Genomic DNA, 25107 nt, shown 5'->3' on the forward strand with positions numbered 1-25107 from the left:
ATCTGGCTTCATAGGCCAGGCTGAGTTGGAACTCAGAATGTGGCCCAGGCTAATCTTCCCAAGTGCGAGAATACAGATATTTCCCACTATGCCCAACTCAATTCAGCTTGTTAATAGATAACTATTGAAGAGCAATACATGAGTTTTAGTTGGAACCTCTACTTAATTTTTTTTTCAATCCTGGGTTTGAACTCTGGGCCTGGGTGCTGTTCCTGAGCTTCTTTCCCTTAAGGCTAGTACCCTACCACACTTGAGCCATAGCGCCACTTCTGGCCTTTTCTGAGTAGTTTATTGGAGATAAGAGTCTCATGGCCTTTGCTGTCTAAGTTGGTTTGAAATGTGATCTCAGCCTCCTGAGTAGATAGGATTACAAATACAAACCACTAGTGCCTGGCTTTAATTTTTTTTTAATTTTCTAAACAACTTTTCTACAAGCTTAGTTTATAGATATGAGTCATTTTCCTATACTTTTCACTTGTTATACAGAGTTGAGATTACTTCATATGTGTCTGGATTGTCTTTTCTCTTTAACATTACAAAAAAACTAAAGTTATTTATTTTTTTATCAAACTCTTGCTAAACACATATTCTAAAAGCTAAATAATATTCCATGTATAGCAAGATAATTTTTCTCCTTTTAATCTGTTAATGTGGCAAATTATCTGGACTAGATTTTTTTGTTACACCAATTCTTTACTCCTAGACCAAGTATAGCCTAGTACTGTTTTATTGTTCTTCTATTAAAATGCTAAACTTGAGTTTGTTAATGTTTTATTTAGGATTTCTGCATCTGTTTGTAAAATTGGCCTAAAATTTCCTGACTTGTACATTTTTTGTTTGTTTGTACTAGTCTGGAACTTGAACTCAGGGCCTGGACACAGTTCTATGAGCTCCTTTGCTCAAGGCTAGTGCTCTACCACTTGAGCCATAGCTTCACTACTGGCTTTTTCTTTTTAAATTGTAAACAAGGGTCTTTTGGACTTTTCTGCCCAGGTAGGCTTCAAACCATGATATTTCTATTTCAGTCTTGTGAGTGGTTAGGATTACACATATGGGCCACCAATGCCTGGCTCTGTATTGTTTTCAGTGGGGTCTGGTAATGTGAGAACCCAGTTTTTCATTTCTTGTAGACCTCCACTTCTAGTTCTAAAATCTCTATCCTTCAGCTGCATCGGCAGAATGCTGTCTGCCTGGTCCTGACCATCTTTAATGTCCAGCAGATGAAGAATATCCCGCCCCTAAGTGTTTGTAAATCAGCTTGCTTGCTTGTGTTGCCTCCATAAACCCTGCCCTATTGGAAGTTGTGGCGGCTCTTAGTTCAGAGACACTGAAGTCCAGGACAGGCAGTCGTCAGCCAGCTAATAAGGGTTCTTTGTCGCCTCTGATTGCAACTTCATAGATTTCTTGATTCTGATGTTATGAAAGCAACAAGATTATAATATCTTGGAAATGATGAGGATACCCCTGCAAATGATTGCAGAATCTCTTTTCCTATACTCTGGAAAAGCTAATATGAAATTGGGGTTATTTACTGGTTAGGTGTTAGGTAAAACAAGCCAGGGAAGTCATTTGGTTTATTCCCCCCTAGTAGGAAGGTTTTTCATCACTAATTCAAAATTTCAAAATAGATATGGGAACATTTATGTTTGTTTCTTTTTGTGCCAGTAATAATAAGTTGTCTTTTTTTGTAGTTTTTTTTCTTTTCATTTACATTTTCAAAATTTTTGGAAGTTTTTTCAAAATAATCTTGTCTGTTTAATAATGATAGGATCTGTAGTACATTTTCTTTTCATTCCTGTTACTAGGTATGTTTCTCTGTTTTTCTTATTTGATATACTTCAGAAGTTTACTGATGTTATTGGCCTTTTCAAAGAATTAATTCTTCCCTTTGATGTTCCTGAATTTTCTACTTCATTTTATCCTTATTGACTCCTTTTATTCTCTTAGATTTCTTTACTAATATTTTGAGTTGAATGCTTATCATTTTCCAACTTTTCTTTGTTTATAATATGTAAATTTGAAGGCTGTAAGATTTCTTTAAAACACTGCGTTAGCCATAGAGCCAGGTGCTTTATGTATAGAAGTCTTTCTTTCTTAAAGGACCTCATATTTCTAAGCTGTTCCAAAGTTTGGAAAATACAGTTCAGCAGGAAAGTATTAGTTATGAAGTTCCAAACAGGAAGAGGACTCTACCAAATAGAACAGAATCTATCACTGCATTTTGAACACACTTCTGGCACAAAAGCTGTGGTCTGTCTTGGAAAACAGTCACTTCCAGTCTGTCTAGGGGAACCAGGCTAGTGAGTGTTCCCCAACACATAACTTCTGGGGGAGGGGTTTGCAACAGACAAAGCAGGTGAGGTGACCAACATACTGTTCTCTCGGACCAGGCAGAATTCCCATGCGCTCTGGCTCTCCAATGTACTGTCCAGGTCCACGGCGATATTGGGCTCACTCTGCTTCTCCAGGCGGTACTGGGGGCCTGGAAGATCAAAGGGCAGGAAGGGGAATAGTGAATTTAACATTGAGACATTATCATGTACTAGGCAAAAGCTAGGGAGGCCATAGGAATGCTAATGTCTGTCTTAGGGGCCTAACAATTAGAGATGGAGGACTTTGGGAGGTCTTAGCCCACAAGGGTTCCCACACTATCTCTTCCCACCCATTTCTCCCCCATGTTTGGTAAGAGAAAAATAGCATTTGAACCAGCAGAACTCTCATACATGACTACCTCATTTGTCAGATAAGAGTAAGTATCTTACTGAATCTGATTCCTATGTAAAATATGGAAATCTTTGTATCTAAATGATTATATGCAAATCAGAGATGATTCTGGAAAAACACTTATCTACCTGCCCTATAGGTGATACTCCTACAAAGGCACTTATGATTAATAATTTTTACTGTAATAATGTTATAGTCAGGAATGAGGTATGTTTAGAATTCAAATACAACAACAGTTCAAAAAAAATTTAATGAATTTCTGGTTTCCAGGTTATGGTGTGCCAATAGTAGCTGATGGTGCCCATTTTTGTCAAGATATTTATAAAAACCAGAGACATGGGTTCCCTAATACTGGGAATCCTTGCTATCTTGCATCACACACAGAATTCTGGCAGATCTTAATAAGACACTGACGAATTTTTTACATTTATTCATGTATTTCTCTGTCAGCCCAAATGACAATGTTGTTGTTCTTAGATAACACCTAACAGGTCCAATGGTCAGAATCCAGACTGCTCCTGTGATTTGCTAATGGTTATTGAAAAGATGAGAGGCATAAGAACCTGTCTTATTATTTTGACTCTAAAAGGTATGTTTGGTCAGACAGAGGGGGTTTGAGGATCTGCAGGGCTCCCAGGCGGAACGCGTATTTTTAGACATGTTCTTCAGCTGTTGCTGGCATGTTGATTATTCACGTGCAGTATTCTCCTTCACTGGTCTGAGGTGTTCCACTCATTGCTAGCACTTCTCCTCCCCCAAGTCTTCAGTAGCATGGGAGAGATTTGTTTTGTTTTCACGGTTTATTTGATCTTTTCTCTGATTGGTATTTCATCAACACTCCTGTCAGAGTTCTTGGGGTTCCTTCTCAGCCCTCTTCACATTACTTAAGCAAACGCATGCTCAGAACTCTGCACAAGTGTTAAAAATCTTAACACACTATATTCAGATCAGAAATATTAAGTAAACAAAAGTATGGAAATAAAGGTAATTTTACAGTCCCTGCTAGTGTTACGTGTCAGTGCCAGTATCAGTCATTTAGCAAACAGGTTTGCTGCTGATTGTCAAATTCTGGCACATTCATTGCTGGACTTGTATTTTTGTGTGTGTGCTGGTCTTGGTTTTTGAGCTCAGGGACCAGTGCTGTCTCTGAACTTTCCCCCGCTCCCCTCAAGGCTACTCATTCTACTACTTAGCCCAACCCCATTTCTGGCTTTTCAGTGGCTAAACAGAGATAAGAGTCTCTATGACTTTGCTGCCTAGGCGTCCTCTGAACATGACCTGCAAATCTCAGCCTCCTGAGTAGCAAGCCTTACAGGTATAAGCCACCAGAGCCTGGCCTCATTGCTGGACTTACAAAACAAAAACAAAAAAAAAAACCCTCAAATCTGTGCCTCTTCAGTTAGGAGGAATCACCTCTGATCTTTCAGTGCTCCTTGTAAGTCACTTGAAAACTTCCATCCCCAATACCTTCCAGTGACAATGTGTAGAGGCATTGATATCCATTCTATGAATCTACAATGAAGTCTGCATGAAAGTTTATAGTTAACTTTTTAGTTATAATCCCAATCCATGGATTTAACTAGCCATGGCATATCCTGAATATGTATAGACTATTGGTTATTATTCCCTAAATATAGTAAAACAGCTATGTATACATTTGTAATGTATTAGGCACTGCAAGTACTATAGCAATGTTTTAAGGTATTTGAGAGGATGTGTATAATTTTGTGTAAATACTGTACCATTTTGTAGACGGGTCTTGAGCATTGCAGATTTTGGGGGATATCCTGGAACCAATCCCCCACAGACACTAAGGTAATTGATTTTTTAAAATTTGGGAAAAACTAGGTTTAATAGTAGAAGCACTGGGACCAGGAGCATGGCCTAGTGGTAGAGTGCTTGCCTAGCATGCACAAAGCCATAGGTTTGATTCCTCAGTACCATACACAGAAAAAGCCGGAAGTGGTACTATGGCTCAAGAGGTAGAGTGCTAGCCTTGAGAAAACTCAAGGACAGTGTCCAGGCCCTGAGTTCAAGCCCCATGACTGGCCAAAAAAAAAAAATAGTAGAGGGAATGAGTGAATAAAATATTGAATATCAAAAAAAAATATTGAATATCATACAGATAGCAAAAGTAATTCAACAAGATATTTAATGTTATCAAACATGTTTACAGCATGCTATTCTACAGCAAAAGCAAATTATAGCACAGCATTTGCAGGATGATTATAATTGGAGAAAAAATAAAAGTAGGACAGAGATAGGACAGTTATTTCTGAAATGTAAATAGTACATTAGAATAGCGGGATATGAATATTTTTATTTTTCCTTTGTATCTGTATTTTTCAAATTTCCTAATAATAAATAAAGGCCACTTTATTTATTTATACATATTTTTTGTTGTTCATGGGGTCTGAACTCAGGGCCTCAACACTGTCTCTGAGCTATTGCATTCAAGGCTGGTGCTCTACCACTTTGAACCACAGCACACTTCTGGTTTTTTTTTTTTTTAATTTCTGGTGGTTAATTGGAGTGAAGGGTCTTGCAGACTGGGGCTGGGAGTTTGGCCTAGTGGTAGAGTTCTTACCTAGCATGCATGAAGACTTGAGTTCGATTCCTCGGTACCCCACATACATAGCAAAAGGCTGGAAGTGGTGCTGAGGCTCAAGTGGTAAGAGTGCTAGCCTTGAGAAAGTCTAAGGACAGTGCTCAAGCCCTGAGCCCAAGTCCAAGACTGGCCAAAAAAAAAAAAAAAAAAAAGAGTCTCACGGACTTTCTTGCCCACTTACCTCAATTTGCAAACCTCAGATCTCAGCCTCTTGAGTAGCTAGGACTATAGGTGTGAGTCACCAGCGCTCAGCCCTAAGGGTTACTTTAATACTTAAAAAAAAATACTGCAGGCACTAAAAAGTTTTCTGATTTTTTTATGGTGTCATTTTTCTGAGAATACTATAATTATCATGCATGTGGCATCTCCAGTGGTCTTTCACATGATCTGTCTGTATATACAGGCAGCTTCATGTCAAGCAACCCCATACCATTACATGGACACTCAAGAGAGCGGGGCACAGGGGCTGAGCCACTCCAGCTGTCAGCCTACCTGACAGCTGGTTTGTACATCCACCTCCCATTTCTTGTACACTGGCAAACAAGCCTGGCTGCAGCAGAGAGAATTTCAGGCTTGTTTCTTTTGAATTCTTTTTCTTTGAAAAAGAATTCAACCAGAGGAATCAGGGAATACTAGGAAGGGTCCCTTACTCCTAAACTCAGCTCTGCCCAACCCTCAAAGCCCCCTATTTAATTCCCTGTGTCTTGCAGGTATTTCTATTAGAATCAATTTGGCACCTGAGAGAGGTTTTCTGGATTATTCTCTTGACTCCTGCTATTGGGTGCCAAACATGTTATGTGTGTTTGCTCAGTGATTGTCATAGAAGCCCTGAGAGACAGCAACCCCATTTCACAGATGGAGACCCCAATGAAGGAAGTTCAAGATCACAAACGTAGGAAGTGGGAAATAAAACCTAGAGGTCTTTTGGCTCTAAAGCTTGTGTGCTTTGAACCTTTTTCACTCCTGTAAACTATAAATTATTGGTCAATTACAAAGAAGCCATAGTTTATACCATAAATATAGATTTTTGTAGATTTGTGGATTCATCTGGATTCTGAATAACTGGTTTCTATATGTTTGAAATGAAATAATTTATTATAATGAAATCCATACATACCAATTTCCCATGTGACAGCTATGTCTTGGTTATTGTCATACAAAGTCCCCTTATGAAGACATAATCACTTTATCTTTCCAAACATCCAGGAAGACCTTCCCATTTTCCTGTAAGAATATTTCTATATATGCCTAGTTTTTGACAAAACTTGAAATTCTGAGTGCTGTCTACTCTTCCAGGTACTCCCCATTGTCCCCTAACAAATAAAGAACAACTTGGAAAACCCTTCTGAACTTGGTCTAGGACTCAGGGGTCTTGACTTTGGGGAGAGTATGAGTGTTAAGCTGAAGATGTGACTCACGGATAAAATCCAAGAAATCTACTTCTTACAAATCTGCATTTCTCTCTTTATACTGGATAGGAGATCTCACAAAGCCACTTCACAGAAAAAGGCCTGATCAATCACCTCAGGCTATGTGGTATAATGAGAGTATATGGGACACAGTCGGGTGGGAGCCTGACTGCTGCACTCTAGGTTCTAGTAGAACAATTTAGCTGTCTGATATTGGGCCAACTTACTTAACTCCCTCTGTTAGTGTCTTCAGGTATAAAATGGGGACAGTAACAGCATCTACCCCAGAGGACTGCCTGCATACTCCGTGGGCTAAAGGTGAATACAGCCTTAGTGTAGTGTCTGCCTTTATCATTCTTATCATGGAACTGTAGCAGGACTAAGAATCATAATCCTGATCATCCTCCATCATCCAGGGCTTACTATGTGCTAGAGACTGGGTTAGGCCTTTTCTGCACATCATTTGATTTATTCTTCAGACACTATAGGACATGAGGGTCAGAATACCCTTTAACAGAATCACAAAGTGTGCTCAGAGAGGTTAAATAATTTGCTCAGTATCCTTCAAGGAGTGGTGGATTCACACCAAGGATGCATACGCCTGTGCTTGCTATACTATAAGCCACAGTACGCCCTTCCTCTTTTCTTTTCCTTCCTCCTTTCCTCCCTTCCTCCCTTCCTCCCTCCCTTCCTCCCTCCCTTCCTTCCTTCCTTCCTTCCTTCCTTCCTTCCTTCCTTCCTTCCTTCCTTCCTTTTCCTTCCTTCCTTCCTCTTCCTTCCTTCTTTTTTCCTGTTTCTCTGTCTTTTTTTTTTTGTCATGGGGCTTGAACTCCACCTGGGCACTGTCCCTGTGATCTTCAGCTCAAGGCTACTTCCCTACCCTTGAGCCAAGCCCCACTTCCTGTTTTCTTGAAGTTAATTGGAGATAAAAGTCCTAGGTCCTTTTGTGCCTGAACTGGCTTTGAACCTTGATCCTCAGACTTCAGCCTCTTGAATAACTAGGATTATAGGCGTGAGCTACTGTGCCCGGCTTCTCCCTCTCTCTTTCTATTTTGTTTTCTTTTATTCTCCATTCCTCACCCCCCCCCCCACCACTCTCTTTTTCCTGGTCATGAGGCCTGAACTCAGGGCCAGGCACTGCCCATGAGCCTCTTCACGCTCAAGGCTAGGACTCTACACTTGAGTCACAGCACCAATGTACCATTTCCAGCTTTTCTTTTCTTTTCTTTTTTGTAGTTAATTGGCAGTAAGAGTCCCTTCCTAATTGGACTGGCTTAAAATCATGATCCTCAGATCTTAGCCTCCTAAGTTGCTAGAATTACAGATGTGAGGCACTGGTACCCAGGAGCAATAGTGCTTTATATATACCACATTTTTGTTTTGTTCTGTTTTTGTTTTATGTGTGTATTGGTACTAGGTCATGGACCTAGTACTGGCCCATGCACTGTCCCTTAGCATTTTTACTCAAGGCTGGTGCTCTACCACTTGAGCCTACCTCCACTTCCAGGTTTTTGGTGGTTAAAGATAAGACTCTCACCAACTTTCCTGACTAGACTGCCTTTGATCCAGATTTTAGCCTTCTAAGTGGCTCAGATTATAGATGTGAGTCACTACGCCAGGTGTTTTTGGTTTTGTTTTTTTCCAGTCGTGGGGCTTGAACTCAAGGCTTGGGCACTTGAGCCACAGTGTCACTTTCAGCATTTTCTGTGTATGTGGTACCAAGGAATTGAACCCAGGGCTTTGTGCATGCAAGGCGAGCACTCTATCACAAGGCTTCACACTCCTGGCCCTGGCCAGGTTTTTTTTTTTTGGTCATGGGGTTTGATTTCCACCTGGGTGCTGTCCCTGAGCTCTTCAGCTCAAGGCTACCATCCTACCCTTGAGCCAAGCCCCTCTTCCCAAGTTTTCTAGAGGTTAATTGGAAATAAGAGTCTCAGGTCCTTTTGTGCCTGGGCTGGCTTTGAACCTTGATCCTCAGATCTCAGCCTCCTGAGCAGCTAGGATTACAGGCGTGAGCCACCTTGTCCGGCTATGCCAAGTTTTTGATGATAAGATACAATAAGCTAGACCGATTTGCTATCAACATAGTCTCCCTCAAGTGCTAGTTTAATTTAAGCAACTGACATAGAAGGAAAGAAAACAATGGCAGCCCAGAGCCATTTAGGAAGGACAAGCTATGAGGTCATTTACTATGAATATACTCTTGCCAAAGAAATTATTATATAAAATATAACTGGTTCTTTCACACTGAACAGGACATAGTTCTCAAGGCAACATCTACCCTTTGGAAAAAAGGTTTTAAAATGTCACAGTTGCATATGAAGCCATTTGCTCTCTACTTCACAGCAGAGGGAAGCACAAAAGGAAGATTCTAGAAAGCAATTCCTCTGTAACAACCAGAAAACCAGCTTCGGTGTTCCAGTGATGTATTTATTGCAGTCATAGCATGTTACGGAATGGTCTAGGAACAAAATACTGCTCTGGATACTTTGAAAAGGCTCTAATACCTAGACAGGATTTTTTAAATGGAATTTTGTAAATTTGAGGCAAATATCACATCATGTAAGTTCTAAAGAAAGTCTCTAGAATCTGTTGGATGGTGGACACATACTCAGAGCCATTTCCTTGATTCCCTTATCCTCTGAGCAAAATATAAAAGGTTTTAGCACACCTTGATTGCTGAGAGATAGATAAGAGTTGAAACCCAATGCAAAGTAAAGTAGCCCTCATGATTCTGTCTTCTCTCTAAAGATCTACAGGAGAAATTGCTCCAAGGGAAAGCCGGATTTCTGAAAGCAACTGGGCTGCTTTTGTATCTTTAGACAATTGAACATAAATCTTATCACTAATAGTACTGAGTCATATTCCATTCCCCTTTGCCTATTATGGATGAGAGCCTTGGCTCAGGCAATACCTCTGTGCCAGCTCTCCCTCCTCCTTTTCTTCTTCTCCTTCTCCTTCTCCTTCTCCTCCTCCTCCTCCTCCTCCTCCTCCTCCTCCTCCTCCTCCTCCTCCTTCTTCTTCTTCTTCTTCTTCCTCCTCCTCCTCCTCCTCCTCTCCCTCCCCCTCCTCCTCTTCCTTCCCCCGTCCCCCTCCTCCTCCTCTTCCTCTGGTGAGCATCTTGCCATTTACTCTGTCCTTTCCTTTTCTAAAGTTTCTTTATTGGTTAATGTGGCTTTATCCTACTGTAATATGTCCTTCAAACTTTCAGAAAGGGCTGAGTGATGGAAAGAGCTGTCACTACTATTGCTGAGCATCAGAACAAGCACATGCAAGGGAAAAGATGAAGGCAAGATGAACACATCCGCAGCTGTACTTTCAACTATTTCCCACTCACCAACTTAACAGCTTCTTGTAGTCAGGAAAAGCTCAGTGTGAGCAACTAGGAGAGAGGATGGGTTGGGATAGAAAGCCTCAGGTATTTGTATCTTGAGAGGAGTTAACATCGCTGGTGGGACATTCTCGGGGAGTCAGTCTCATCTGTAAGAAGGGGCCAGCAGAACTTCCCTCAGATGGCTGCTGTGAAGGTTAAACAAGACAATTCAGTGCTCCCCTTGGCAAAAAGGCTGCTATGACTGCACTGTGACAGGGTAGGGAGACCCCTTGTCCCTGAGTTAGCATAGGCTATCACACACGATGGGAAGGCACACAGTGGCAGGGGTGTTGGCACTAATGGGGATGACCACATGCGTTTGCCTATATCCAAAGGAGGTGTAAGAGAATCCACAGCTATTTTACAAAGCTTGCTTTTAAACTACTGACAACACTTAAAATTAGAGACTTATTTAGCAGCCAAGATTCTTAGGTCCTACAAATATGGTCTAACAATGATGAGCAATCGTCAAAAGCCACAGAATAAACCATGACAGCACAGATATCACAGGATATGCATGCTGCCTAGTAATACCCACCTGTCCATCTAACAACCTGCTTATTTTTGGCAGCATTAAAGTTTGAACTCAGGAATCACGAGTGTTAGGCAGGGCTCTATTGTTTGAGCCATACCTTCAGCCTTTTTTGCCCTGGTTGTTTTTGATAGGATCTTGCTCTTTGACTGGGTCAGCCTGGATCATGATCCTCCTATTTACATCTCCTGACATAGCTGTTAGGACAAGTGCACAACAAATATCCAGCATTTTCTGTTAGAGGGAGTCTTGCAAACATTTTTACCCATGCTGGACTATAACTGAGATCTCCATCTTACCTTCTTACATAACTGGGATGACAGGCATACATCTCTATGCCCTGCTATAGCTGATATAGGGTCTCAAGAACTTTTTGCACAGTGTGATCTCAAACCTCAGTCCTCTGTATTTCAGCCTTCTGAGTGACTAAGTAATTCCCAGTCTAACAACAATGTGCCAGACCTAGAGTTGAATAATCAATGATCTAATCTAGAAGAATAATCAGTCTTACCAAGGTAGAGACAGTGCTGTGGGGGCCTAGAAGAAGATAATTGAGGTCACCTCCTCTTCCCTGCAGCAGAAAAAGACTTCTGAGGAAGACTGGGAGTCAGAAAGAAGGGAAGGCAGTGCTCTATTCCAGAAGTGTATGTGCTCCATGGCTGGGGAAATTCAGTATGAAAGAGCCCAGTCTGTTTGGGGATGTAAGATGGAAGCTGGGCTACAAGTTTGACCCAAACCACTGGCCATGATTTAGATCTCTCCCCTGCCCCCACCTCCACTTCCTCCTCTCTTTCTCTCTCTTCCTTTCTCTCTCTCTCTTCCTCCCCTCCTCTCTCTTGGTGGGGGAGTCAATCCTGGGGCTGAGTGCAAACTTTTTCACTCAGGCTAGCACTCTACCACTTGAGCCACAGGTCCACTTCTGGTTTTTAGGTGGTTAATTGGAGATGAGTCTCATAGACTTTCTTGCCTAAGCTGGTTCTGAATTGTGATCCTTAGATCTCAGTCTCCTGAATAGCTAGGATTACTACAGGTATGAGGCACTGGTATACAGCTAGAGTTTTATCTTACAAATGATAGGTCCTAGCCATGCAGAGGTATGTCACAAGAAGCCAGTTATTTTGGTAGGATTCTTCTGGCATCCCTGTAGGTAATGGGCTGGTGGAGAGAGGCCCATTGAGAAACATCCTACCAAGCTTGTTTGCTCAGCTGAATCTTGAGTTCCTCAAGGTATAAAATCATCACTGACAAGTGGATGCTGTCTACATCCGTGCTCAAATCCAGCATTGGCTATTCTAAGTGGTCTGCATTTTAGTGTCAGCTCCATCACTTATAAGTGTTCCTTTCTGGCTGACCACAATAATTTTCTACCTGATCTTAGTATAAACATTGGGCTACAAGCAAGTGATAACTGCTAAAGCTTAGGCTCAGATTGGAATTTAAATAATAAAAAAGGAACCAGCTGACATGACAATAAGGTCACACTAGCTTCTTCTGAACCAATACCCTATTTGTTTTCAGTGAAACAGCTGAATATAATCAAATTAAATACAATTCCTATTACAAAAGAAGAAAGACCAGAGCTGTTCCAATAAACCAATTCTCCTGCCTAGTTAAACAGCAAAACCTTCACAAAAGGTTTTGAAAGCATGACCCATCAGTTCTAATTTTTAAAACTTATCCTTTCAGTCAAGACTAGAAAAAGGCCCATTCCAACTTTTATCTTTACTACAAAGTGCTGTTATCTTGGCCTGATGTCAGGAGCTCTATCTCTCTTTCTGCTGACAAGCAGAGACGAGAAAGATAAGATTGGAAACGAATCTCACTTCTCTGAGTAAATAAATAATCAATACTCATCTAAATGTAAATGAGAAGGTAGCCCCCTCTGATAACAGCACTCTTATCAGAGAGCCAATTTTCTTCAGACATTTGGCCTCAACCAAATCACCATCATTCAGCCCAAGCCTAATGGCAAAAAATCGTAACTAAATTGAACCGATCACCAGAGATCAACTAAGTTCGGCCCTGGCCACTTCAGGTTCAAATGTTTGGGAATGCAATTTTGCCCCCATTAACTTTCAATAGCAATGAAGAACAGACTGGTCAAGGGGCCAGTCTGTGCAATAAACAAACCCAGTCAGGAGGCTGGTCACAGGGTGAGGTGATTAAACAGTACCACTGCCATGGTGGAAGGAAAGCAACCCGAACCATGTAAAGGCACTCCAGGGGTGAGGAGAGTGTCTTCTTGTTTCTATTTGCCCTGGCTCAAACTGAGAAGATATTTAATTTGCCTAAAAATCATGATGATTAAAGTTTGTTAAAACAAATGTAAATAAAGAAAAAAGATAGGAAAAAGCATGTGTAGCTAAAAATAACGGAAGTTTCAAATGATCCATTTCTTCTAATTTGTTTCAGACTTACATCTGACCCAGCAGTGCTGCACTGACCTGATTTTACTGAAAGAAGATGCCGTCTAGAAGACAAATCACTTTCAGACCACTGCACTGGGGTTTCCATTTCTTTGCTGCAAGACTCAATTCACTGCTGATGAGAGTATTGGGGAAATTATGACCATTATTGATAGGACAGCAAAACCATTTTTACACAACAGTCTTCAAGTCGACAGAAAGCTTGCACTATACCATTAATGAAGGTGTCAGCTAGAATCAAAAATTAAAGACAAAGACCAGGAAAGCTCTAATTTTTAGAGAACCTTAAGGGTACCAGACATACAAAAGCAGCAGCTATTCATTCTTTGCAAAGTCATAGAACCTAAGAACAGGTGGGTGGACAGGAGCTGGCTTCTCTGTCCACTGAAGGGAGAGGAAATGCTGTGGTTTTTTGCTGCCCTTAAGTTATAAGAGCAAAGACTCTTGATTTCTCAGTTACTATTTCTCAGTCAACAGAGGCCATGCCTAGTGTGCAACCAAACAACTCATTTTTACAGTCTCTACCCCTGCTGGATCTAAGTTTAGAAGTTTCTAATCTGACTAATTGGGAGACAGAAGTCTAGAGGATGATGCTTTGAGGCTAGCACAGACAAAAATTCACAACACCTCATTTCAACTAATAGCTGGGTATGCACCTGTCATCCTAACTATACAAATAAGAGGATCACGGTGCTGGCTGGCTCAGGCTTAACGCAAGACCCTCTCTTGAAAATTACATGAAAAGGGCTGGCAGAATGGCTAAGGTAGCAGAACATCTGCTTAGCAATTCAGGGCCTCCAGTCCTAACTTCAGCATATCTAAAATTAAAAAACAACAACAAAAAAAAACCTTAGGAGGTGGAGGTAAAAGTGTGGTGTGTTTGAAGTGTTTCAGACTAGAAAAGACTAGGATGAAAAGTTGGCTCTTTTACACACTATATGGCACTGAACTTGTTAGCTGACTTTGTGTGACACAATGCCGAGCATACACTAGGCAGTCAATAAATGTCAGTTAGTATTCTGCTATACATATGAGAAAATTATCAACCTGTCATTTTAAAAACAAGTCAAATATCACTTCATTTCCAGACAATAACAACAATAGTGACTGACTGAGGACTTTCCCTGGCCCCTAGCAAAGTATTTTGAACACATTAGCCTTATGAATCCTCATAAATTAGAACTTCCACTTTACCAAGGACGAAAATAAAATTTGGAATGACCATGTCCTGTAGTAAAGCCAGGATAAGAATCCAGGTTGTCTGATTTCTACATTTGATGCCCTTAACCACTCTCCTAGGCTATATGCCATAAAGAATGGGATTTGTTATCATCTTGAGGTTTGAAAAAGAATCGCAAGGTTGCAATGATTTGCCAGCTCAAAAAAATGTGGGACTGGGCAACAGGAGGATAGAGGGGTATGTTCATCTCGAGGGGTCAGAATGGAATCCACCAGCCCTCACAGAAGGCACTACTAAAGTAGTGGGGGGAGCTCTTCTTTCTAAGTTAAATGATTTACAGAGTTACTGCTTCAATCCACAGTTCTAAAAGTGTGATTTCTTTAGGGTTTAACTATACCCATTTCTAGTCTTGTTACAACTTTTTTATTGCGATAGAAAACATTTACTGGAAATATGTTACTGCTATTACCAGGCCATAAAATAAAAAGAAAAATAGTTTATGTATTGCCATCATTTCTAATCATCAATCAGAAAGTGCCAAGAGGAGGAGAGGAAAGGGCGTACAGCTGAGATTTCCTTCTTTGTGTAAGAGAAAATGTAGGACCATCATAAGTCTTTAGAACAAATTTCTTCTTGAATACTCAGCTGCAGTGATAGGTCCACAGAGAAGCAGAGAGCACACCTTTTGGCATATCCTCTCCTTTCTGTGCCTTGCCTGACTTCCTGTCAGAATTAAGAGCTCTTTCATTCCACCTTCCTGGGGATCTTGCCTTCTCTACCTGCACTGAGCATAGTAGATAAGTGTACCTGTCCCATAGGGCCCCATTATTGAGGCATTCTTTGAATAAGGTGTGGAGGAACTTAAAAAAAAATTCAAGTCAAGTCAGGTGCTGGTGGCTCATGCATATAATCCTAACTACTTACGAGCCTGGGACTGCTGTTCAAAGCTAGCCTGGGCAGGAAAATTTGCGATACTGCTATCTTCAATTAACTACCAAAAAGCTGGCAGTGGAACTGTGGCTTAAGTGGTAGAGTGTTAGCCTTGAGTACAAAAGGTCAAGGATAGCACTCAAGCTATAAATTCAAGTCCTAGGATTGGCACCAACAAACAAACAAATAAATAAAACACATCAAATCAAAACAACCTCAACCTCAAGTCTGGATTCTCAAGACCCCAACAAAGCAAGAGGCATTACTGGTGCTCAAATTTTTAACACAATAGCTTTAATAGGCTGGTATTTAAAAGTGACTAACTTAACAATCTACTTTTTTTTTTTTTTTTGCCAGTCCTGGGCCTTGAGCTCAGGGCCTGAGCACTGTCCTTGGACTTTCTCAAGGCTAGAGCTCTACCACTTGAGCCACAGCACTACTTCTGGCTTTTTTTTTCTTTCTATGTATATGGTACTGAGGAATCGAACCCGGGTCTTTGTGCATGCCAGGCAGGCACTCTACAACTAGGCCAAACTCCCAGCCCTCAACAATCTACTTCTATAGTCTTATCCTGTGAAATACTAGCACACACCTAAGTATCAAATGGCCTATGTTCCTAGATGTTCACTGCAGCACTATTTTAATAGCAAAAATTGCATATAACCTAAATTGAAATCTTTACCAGTAGGAAACCATCATATAGATTACAGTATACCTACATACTTGGATATTATATAGCTGTTATAAAAATAATTTAAATTAATAAGATATGGGAAGATTTCTATAATGCATTAAATTGAAAAAGTATAACCAGACATGGTGGTGTATGCTTGAAATCTCAGTACTTGGAAAGCTGAGACAGGAGGACCATAAGTTTAAGACCAGTAAGGTCTACACAGTGACTAATTAGGGAGTAGCTCAGTAGTATAGTGCTTATTGGTTAGCATGCTGAGTTTGATACTTAGCATCACAAAATAATTTAAAAAGATATAGAGTACATGGACTATGCCAAATGTTAATAAAGTAAAACCCCAATTATGTATAGACTTGTGGAATATAAATATATATCCATGTAGTCCATACATACAGCATGAAAGGATATCTGTAAAACTGTCCTCTTAGCTGTGAACCAGTTACTTTTGGGACATAGCATAAGACAGTACTAAAGATGGTAGATTTTTCGGCCGGGAGTTTGGCCTAGTGGTTAAAGTGCTTGCCTAGCATGCATGAAGACCCGGGTTCGATTCCTCGGTACCACATACATAGAAAAAAAAAAGCCGGAAGTGGTGCTGAGGCTCAAGTGGTAGAGCTCTAGCCTTGAGAAAGTCCAAGGACAGTGCTCAGGCCCTGAGCTCAAGCCCAGGACTGGCAAAAAAAAAAAAAAAAAAAAAAAGATGGTAGATTTTTCTTTGGTTTTTTGGTGTGTCATGGGTTGAACTCTGGGTCTGGGTGCTGTCCTTGAGCTCTTTATCTCAAAGCTACTGACCTATCCCTTGAGCCATAGCCCCACTTTCCACTTTCTAGTGATTAATTGGAGATAAGAGTTTCATGTTCTTTAGTGCTCAGGCTGACTTGGAACTGAGTTTCTCAGATTTTAGTCTCCTGAGTAGCTAGGATTATAGGTATGAGCTACTGGGCCCAGCCTAAAGATGGTAATTTTGCAACTCATTTTGATAGTGTCTGAATTTTGACAATGGATATATATATATATATATATATATATATATATAGAGAGAGAGAGAGAGAGAGAGAGAGAGAGAGAGAGAGAGAGAGAGATATTACAGGTATCATTTAAAATTCAATTTTAAAAATGAGGCCTGACAATCTTAGAGATATTCCAGCTAGAAGATTAGGACTGGTGGCCTCTATAGGCTCCTTTTACCGTGTCTTTTTCCTTAAAAATCATGTGGGCCTATAATTCTAGTTACTGAGGAGGCTAAGATCTGAGGGTTGTGGTTTGAAGCCAGCCCGACAGAGAAAGTTCATGAGCTTCTTATCTCCAATCATCTACCAAAAAGCTGGAAGTAGAGCTGTGGTTCAAGTGGTAGAGTGTCAGCCTTAAGTGAAAACTAAGGCACAGTGCCAAGGCCCTGAGTTCAAACCCCAGTAAATCAGGCAGGCTCACTATTCTTGTGAGGCATCCAGCTTGCTGTGGAGTCAGGAACTAAAATGGGTGAGAACCTATCCAAAGATGGCTAGGGTCCACGGGAGTAGAGTATCTGAGGCCAGGCTGCTGTCACCAGAGGGCTACTCACCCAGGGAGGCCACAAAGGCAGACAGACACAGGCTCAGCTTTCCTTTATGTTACTCTATTACCCAGTGAGCAGCTGTGCCTGCTGAGCTCTCCCCATGGATTCCATGATGCTGTGGAAAGCAAAAGCATTTCCCATACTGTTATGCCTGGCCTAATGGCTTCTACTGTCATGCAGGCTGGGAGGTAAGAAGTGGTGTGTCAGGGTCCATCTCTACACCTGGGGTGGAGAAAGGTCTGGCTTCATCTCCTGCCCTAAGTTTAATCTTGTGTGGGTGTGTAGGGAGAGGCCTGCCAGCTCTACAGTCCTGGAACATCTGAGACAGTATGTTGATTGGTTGGGTGTGGATTCCCAACCCCACCACTTAACAGCTGTGTGACTCTAGGAAAGTGACTATTTTCTCTACCTTGCTTTCCAATTTGTGTGTAACAATCTCTTAAAGCAGTCTCAAGAAGTTAATACAGAAAGAGTATAAGTAGAAGGATGCTGGCCCATAGACTGCACTAAGAATGCTGCTTCACACACCTGAGTGACTGCTTCTGTTTCTGAAGAGGGAGGCTCTAGTTCTCCAGCAATGGCTTCAATCTCTGGAGACCTGGAACACTGGTTTCATCCCCATCCATGCACTAAGTGGTAATCTATGGGCCTGCACTCACATTGATCCCTCTAATCTGGGACAATCTTCTTGTACTTCACTAATCCAACCTGTGTTTCCCACTCAACAAGTCAAAAGTCTGTCAGGATTCTGCTGCCTCTGGACTCCTTACAGCAAGTGGCATGAAAAGATCTCTGGAAGCAGGTGTTTGCAGGTCGTGGGGAGAGCACATTTTGATAAGCAGGTGGCTTCAAAGAGTATTTGAAAGAATCTAGCCTACAGGGCTTCCTTTTCCTCCAACTGACCACCCTTCCTTCAAGGCAGACCTAGAGCAGTATCTCCATCTGACTCCACATGCCCACGCTGTTCAGTGACCCAACTCCTTCTCCCAGGGAATGCATGGGGGCAGATCCAGTTGAGTAGTCACCTGGACATTGGTTGGAGAATGGAACACTGCCCTCCTTAGAGGCCTGACTGATTCTCTCACCCAGGTCTAGCTTTTCTTGTCAGAGCACCTGGTTTCAACATGCCGGAGACTTCCCAGGTACAACAGATGAGTCTGTATCATTCAGCATCAGAACAACAGGAAGTAAGGCATGGACAAGCAGAAATGTCAAAACTAAGAGAAGGCTGGAAGCCACGGGATAGGAGCCTCCTACCGGCCATCACAGGCAGAGAATGCACTAGAAGTGGCAAAGACTTCCCAGTGGGCAATGTCTACATCCTGTCACTCTCCAGCCAGGGGGAACATATTTCTCTTTGGAGAAAGGAGGCCTGTTTGCAAAGAAGCATTTTTTTCCTTTCTGCTTCAGATCCAGATATCCCTTGTTAGAGAGGATGGAAACCTTTAACACTGTCCCTAAGCATCTAATTTTTCAGTCCAATCTGTTTCTTTTAACTTGAATCACTGTGACAGTCCCAAATTTTACACACAGTTATCTGGTTCTCTGTAAAGAAATACAGATGGTTTTGGTGGAAATAAACAGTCATTTATTTTAAACAATTGTAAAATAGTTTATGGAAACCAGTGGGGTAATGCATTCAAATCAATGCCAAAACTGGTTGATGGGGAGCCAGGGTGCTAAATCACACTGCTGAGGAATTTGGCTGTGGGGAGCAGATAGTAAATTCAGACTGACAGAATTCCCCATGATAGCAAAGGTTTCTGACATCCAGTCCAGTATTCAAAAACCACAGCAGTTCAAACCCATTTTCCTTAACACAGCCTTGACAGCCAGTGAAATTAGTGAATTTAGTCACAAGCACATAAGGACAAAAACAAAAAGGAGACTTCATTTGTCTGCAGCCTTCCCTGGGCTGTATAAAAGCAGTGACTTTGAACAGAGTCAGTGGAGAACAAGCTGAGGGCCAACTGGGTTCAATTACCTGGCTCTTCTATGATACACAGAGACCCCAATGGCTTCCCTTCAGATGTGCTCATGTCCAAGGAGAATTGGGGCCAGCATTTCCTCTCACTACTCTGTCCTCCTTTTGGCAATGGCCAAGTATTGGTGGCTCATCCTATAATCTTGACTACCAATGCCAGCCTGGGCAGGAAAGTCTGTGAGGCTATCTCCAATTAACTACCAAAAGAGCTGGAAGCAGATCTGTGGCTCAAGTGGTAGAGTGCTAGCCTTGAGAAAAATAGCTTAGGAACAGCATCTAGGCTCAAGCCTCAGGACTGAGCTCAAGCCTCAGGACTAGCACAAATAAATATACAAAATAAATATACAGACAGACAGGATGACAATGTCAGCTGAGCAGATTCAGTGAGGCACTTGAGAGACAGGGTTCTAGGATCACTCGGTGTAAGCAGTTGGGGGAAGGGATACTCTTTAGGCCTGTGTAGTAGGCCGCAGAACCTCTCATCACTGCTAATGAATGACTTCTGTCTGACCTTGAAGGAACACAGAAGCCTCCAAACTCTTCCCCACCACCATCCCCTGGGCTGGTACTAGGGTTTGAATTCAGGGCCTTCTACTTGCTAGGCAGGTGCGCTACTATTTAAGCCATACCTCTAGCACATGTTTACTTTATTTTTCAGATTAGGTCTCATGTTTTTGTCTGGTGGTGCTTTAGGCCATGAGCTTCTTACATATGTAAGATGCATTCCTGCACCCAGTCCCTAGCTTTTAATTTTGTAGGATATTCAAATTATGGACTTCTTTTAATTTTATTTTTATTTTTTTTATTTTTATTTTTTATTGTAATTGGTAAAAGGGTTACATGATATTTGCCAGATAGAAGGTGCATTAATTCACATACATTGATACCCTTTCACATGTCTTGGTACCCGTTTCCCTCCCCCCCCACACCCCACACCCAAATTATGGACTTTTTGACTCTTCTTGACTCTCCCAGCAATTTCTGCTTATAATGAGGTGTCCAATGATGCCACTGAATTCTTGCAATGAGTTAACACAGTTGTTCTTCAATCATTTGCAGGCCCCTGGGCAAGGCACCGAAGTGAGCAAAGGTTAAGACTGATTCTGGCTTCTAGGCACTCCTGCTGTACATGGACTACATCTTACTCAGCCTTCTTTGTGGCTGACATTTAATCAGCTCCCAACTTCTGTGGACCCCACCCACTTACTAAGTCTCTGGTGAACTGCTTATCATCCTGTAATGGTCTCCCTATTGCCTCCAGGCTTGCAGCCTTCCATTCTTCACCTAACAGTCAGAGGCAATTCTCTAGAGGCAAATGCTGAAGGTCATCTCTTGCATGCTTAAAGTCCCAACACAAGTTCCTATTACTAACTTAATGCAAACTCCTTACTCTTCTCTCCAGGCCTTCTATGCAGCCTCATTTCTTGTCTGTGTCCTTAAGTATCCACCAAACTGATCTCCTCACTAATTCTTACTTCCATGTCACACTGTGCCTGTCCCTTCACCAGACTGTTCCCGCACCCCACCGTGTCACCAGTCACAACCCTTCTTTACAGACATCCCCTCAGTCTAATCTCATTTTACACTCCGAATCTGCTTTTCTCTCTTGGAGATTTGTGCTCTGTTGGTCTTAGTGTGCCCCTCTAAAATAGTACCTATACTTTCGTGTCACGTGTTGCTGGATTTCCTTGGGCATAAATTATACATCTGACTTCTCTCAATTTAACTATTCTTGCCTATTAAAAATGGAAGAAAGTGCTGAGAATGTGGCCTAGTGGTAGAGTGCATGGACAAAGATCTGGGTTTGATTCCTCAGTACCACACAGAAAAGCCAGAAGTGGTACTGTGGCATAGACAAAGATCTGGGTTTGATTCCTCAGTACCACACAGAAAAGCCAGAAGTGGTACTGTGGCTCAAGTGGTAGAGCTCTAGCCTTGTGAAAGCCTAAGGACAGTGCTTAGGCCCTGAGTTCAAGTCCCAGAACTGGCACAAACTGGTGTCAATAGCTTATACCTATAGTTCTAGCTACTCAGGAGGTGGAGATTGGGAGAACTGCAGTTTGAGACCAGCTCAGACAAAAAGTTCACATGACCTCATCTAACAGATGGGACAATGACACATAAAATTATCATTTTAGTTACACAGGAGGTGAGATCAGGAGGACCTCAGCTTTAGGCAGGCTGGACAAAATAAATAAATTCTTAAAAAAATTTCTTAACTCTATTTCAACAGAAAAATAAATCAATGTACATTGATTTATTTTATCCCAGCTATGGAAGGAAGTATAAATAGGGGGAATGCAGTTCAGGGAGGCCCAGTCCCCCTCGCTCACACCAAAAAAAAAAAAAAAAGAGAAAGAGAGAGAGAAAGAGACTCTATCTCAAATAACCAGAGCACAAAGGGCTTGAAGGCATAGCTTAAGTAGTAAAACACCTGCCTAGCAAGTGCAAAGGGAAATAGTTTGGAGAATTCTACTTGCTGTGACTCTCTGGGACCCAATGAGCCACAAAGTATGACTCTGAGGCACAAGTCTTAATCATCTTTCCAATGAAAGAATTTGGTATGTGCCTAATGAATGACTAATGAACTAATTGGGTAGATGATAGCATCTTAGTTGTCCAGCCCCTTTTTATAGTTTGAGCAACTTTCTGAACCGTTTGATTTTAGCATTTAAAAATTCCTATGTTTAGGGCCGGGAGTTTGGCGTAGTGGTTCAAGTGCTTGCCTAGCATGCATGAAGACCCAGGTTCGATTCCTTGGTACCACATACATAGAAAAAAAAAGCCAGAAGTGGTGCTGAGGCTCAAGTGATAGAGCTCTAGCCTTGAGAAAGTCCAAGGACACTGCTCAGGCCCTGAGCTCAAGCCTAGGACTGGCAAAAAAAAAAAAAAAAAATTCCTATGTTTAGCAGGAGGAAAAAAAGCTAGATTCTGTAAGAAAAATGATAGTATATTGGTCTCTGACATTTTTAAAGAGATGTCTTTTTTCTACAGGTAATTTTGTTCCTGGAATTTGTGTTCACATGCTGTGCTCCAACCCTGTGTAGCATGTGGCTGTCTGCATGACCATCTTATAGGCTGCTAAGTATCACCCTCTTCATGGTCCTTGGTGCTGGGCCCTGCAGTTGCCCTTGGTGTTTGTGGTCCTGGCTGCTATCTGCCCCCACACCAGTTCCATCCTTTATACACTGGCCCTCCATGCCAGCAGGGCTACTTTCTGTCTACTAATCACATACCACCTAAGCATTGCTCATGCTGCCAGAACTATGTACCACTCTTTCTAACGGATGCCTAGGCTGTCTCTTTAATATCTGCCACTGGATAGGTGGAACCTTAATGCCAGGGTTCCCAGCTCCACCATTCTCTGGGGAAAGTACTTCAGTGTTTTAGGCTTTGTTTCTATATCACTAATTTAGGGGCTGATAACAGTACCTAATGCAAGTGATTCCTGTATAGGCTGAATAGAGTAATAACACATGGAAAGCACTCTGTCTGGAAAATAAGTGCTCAATAAAGAACTACTACTTTGTGTGTGTGGGGGAGGGGGGGCTTAAACTTGGCCTGGGTGTTGTCTCTGAGCTCTACAGCTCAAGGCTACCACCCTACCCTTGGGCCAAGTCGTATTTCACTTCCTGTTTTTTTTTTTCTGGAGGTTAATTGGAGATAAGAATCTCAGGTCTTTTAGTGCCCCCCAGCTATGAAACTTGGTCCTCCTGAGCAGCTAGGATTAGAGGCTCGAGCCACCCCACCGTGACTGGCATAAGAACTACTACTTGTTAATCTATGAATACAATGTGGTATATTTTGTATGTTCGGTTTTCAAGCTGAATTATGTCTTGCTTTATTTTAAGCTGATTATGATTTATAACAGAAATGTTAAAATGTATTTCTCCTTGTAACACATACAAACCACAAAATTCGGAGCAAGGGAAAAATGGCAGGAGTCATGGCTGGCAGCCATTTTCCTTCTTGGGAATTTTCTTTCTGGTTACATCTATTATCTGAGAGCTGGATGTCCTGCTGGCTTTCCGTTTGAGCCGGGTTCCTATGAGTGAAGGCAGTCATGTTCATAAAAAGTGCTATATAGCTGAGTGTCGGTGGCTCATGCCTATAATCCCAGCTACTCAGGCAGCTGAGATCTGAGGATTGTGGTCAGAAGTCAGCCTAGGCAGAAAAGTCCTTGTGAGACTCTATTTCCAATTAACCACCACAAACCAGGAAGTGGCACTGTGGTTCAAAGTGGTAGAGTATCCTTAAGTAAAAAGAACTTAGGGACAGGGCTCTCTAGCCCTGAGTTAAAACCCTATAACTGACAAAAATAAATAAACAAAAGTTATAGTACAGAATTGTGAGTGACTGGATCTCATGGTTAAAAGTAACAGAAAAGCAGTCCTTTTCAGAAATCTGACGAGATCTGGCATGTTCAAGGTAGTATGGCTTATATGGCCATAGACAGGACTAACAGTGAAGCCTTAGGAGTACTTGATTCTTGGATCTACTAATTCTCTAATTCTCTCTCAGTGACATGAAGAAGAGACTTTTTTCCTTCATAAATTAAAAAGAGGAAGTTCAATCTGGCTAAGAAACTCACCATAGAGCTAGCAAAGTAACAGGGGACAGAGAGAAGATGGACAGACTTTTCTATGTTTTGTTTTTGTTTTTGTGGGTTTTTTTTGTCAGTCCTGGGGCTTGAACTCTGGTCTTGGGCACTGTCCTTGAGCTTTCTCAAAGCTAGCACTCTAACACTTGAGCCACAACATCACTTCTGGCCTTTTCTGTTTATGTTATACCAAGGAATTGAAACCAGGGTTTCATACATGCTAGGCAGGCACTCTATGGCTAGGCCAAACTCCCGCTCCTGGTCAGATTTTTCTACCCAGGTTTGACCTGATCAATGTTGAGAAGCAACCAACAACCAATAACCTGTCCAGGAGTAAGAACCCTATTTTACTGAAGAAAAATTAAAGCGAAAAGAGGAGAAGGGCAGTAGTAAGGACAACTTTGTGTCAACAGAAGCATGCTCTCCTGTCCCACAGCAGCTACCTGTGACACAAATCCTGAGGGTTACAAAGGACAAGGCACTCTCTTCAGCTCAATATAGGGAACCAGGCCTAGCTGCTGAGGCATGGCCTTTGGGCAAAGGTGGCTGCAGTATACAGTCACCACCCTGTGTATGCTCTTGGCATAGGAGGGCCTTACCGTGGAGTTCCATTCTAAGGTCACCCAAGCTCACATCCAAGCTCAATGTCTGCATCCTAGCTCAAGTGCATTTCTATGACCTCTCTACCTCCCCACAAAAGTTAGAGGATACACTTCACCAGATTAATAGATCCAGTAAACCAAGTGTTGTCCCGAGGAAAAAAGAATGTCCAAATGTGCATGTGACAGCTGCTTGGGACTCCAACATTAGGAAAAGCAGCTGTTTTTATTTCTACTAGAGATATTAGTCATTCTTAGACTAGGACAGAGCATTCAGCTAACAGCTTGTGCTTTGACCTACAGAAAATCCAGGTCACCTAGACAAAATGTTGACAAAAATCACACGATGGTTATACTCACAGAACATTTTGGTCTGAAAAAGTTTGGAAATGTTTATAATGGAAACAACTATTTAATAATGATGTTCTCATAGAAATTGGATGTCTAATCCAATGAAATGGATGGTAACTTTTAGGAGAAAGGAAGCTTTCAA

At 41.7% G+C, this 25107-nt stretch overlaps 1 protein-coding gene across 6 annotated transcripts in view; it reads right to left on the reverse strand.

Moving 5' to 3' along the window:
- The window catches only part of Mapkap1 (MAPK associated protein 1), a 233782-nt gene that overhangs the window by 58831 nt on the left and 149844 nt on the right, over positions 1-25107 (reverse strand). For all 6 annotated transcript variants that reach the window (XM_090330646.1, XM_090330643.1, XM_090330642.1 and 3 more), the window contains exon 8: positions 2375-2482. In XM_090330646.1, coding sequence (XP_090186772.1) covers positions 2375-2482 — 108 coding nt within the window. The remainder of the gene's footprint in view (positions 1-2374; positions 2483-25107) is intronic.

The sequence above is a fragment of the Megascapheus bottae genome, chromosome 3 (genome assembly GCF_031878675.1).
Source record: "Megascapheus bottae isolate mThoBot1 chromosome 3, mThoBot2.hap1, whole genome shotgun sequence".
NCBI lineage: Eukaryota > Metazoa > Chordata > Mammalia > Rodentia > Geomyidae > Megascapheus > Megascapheus bottae.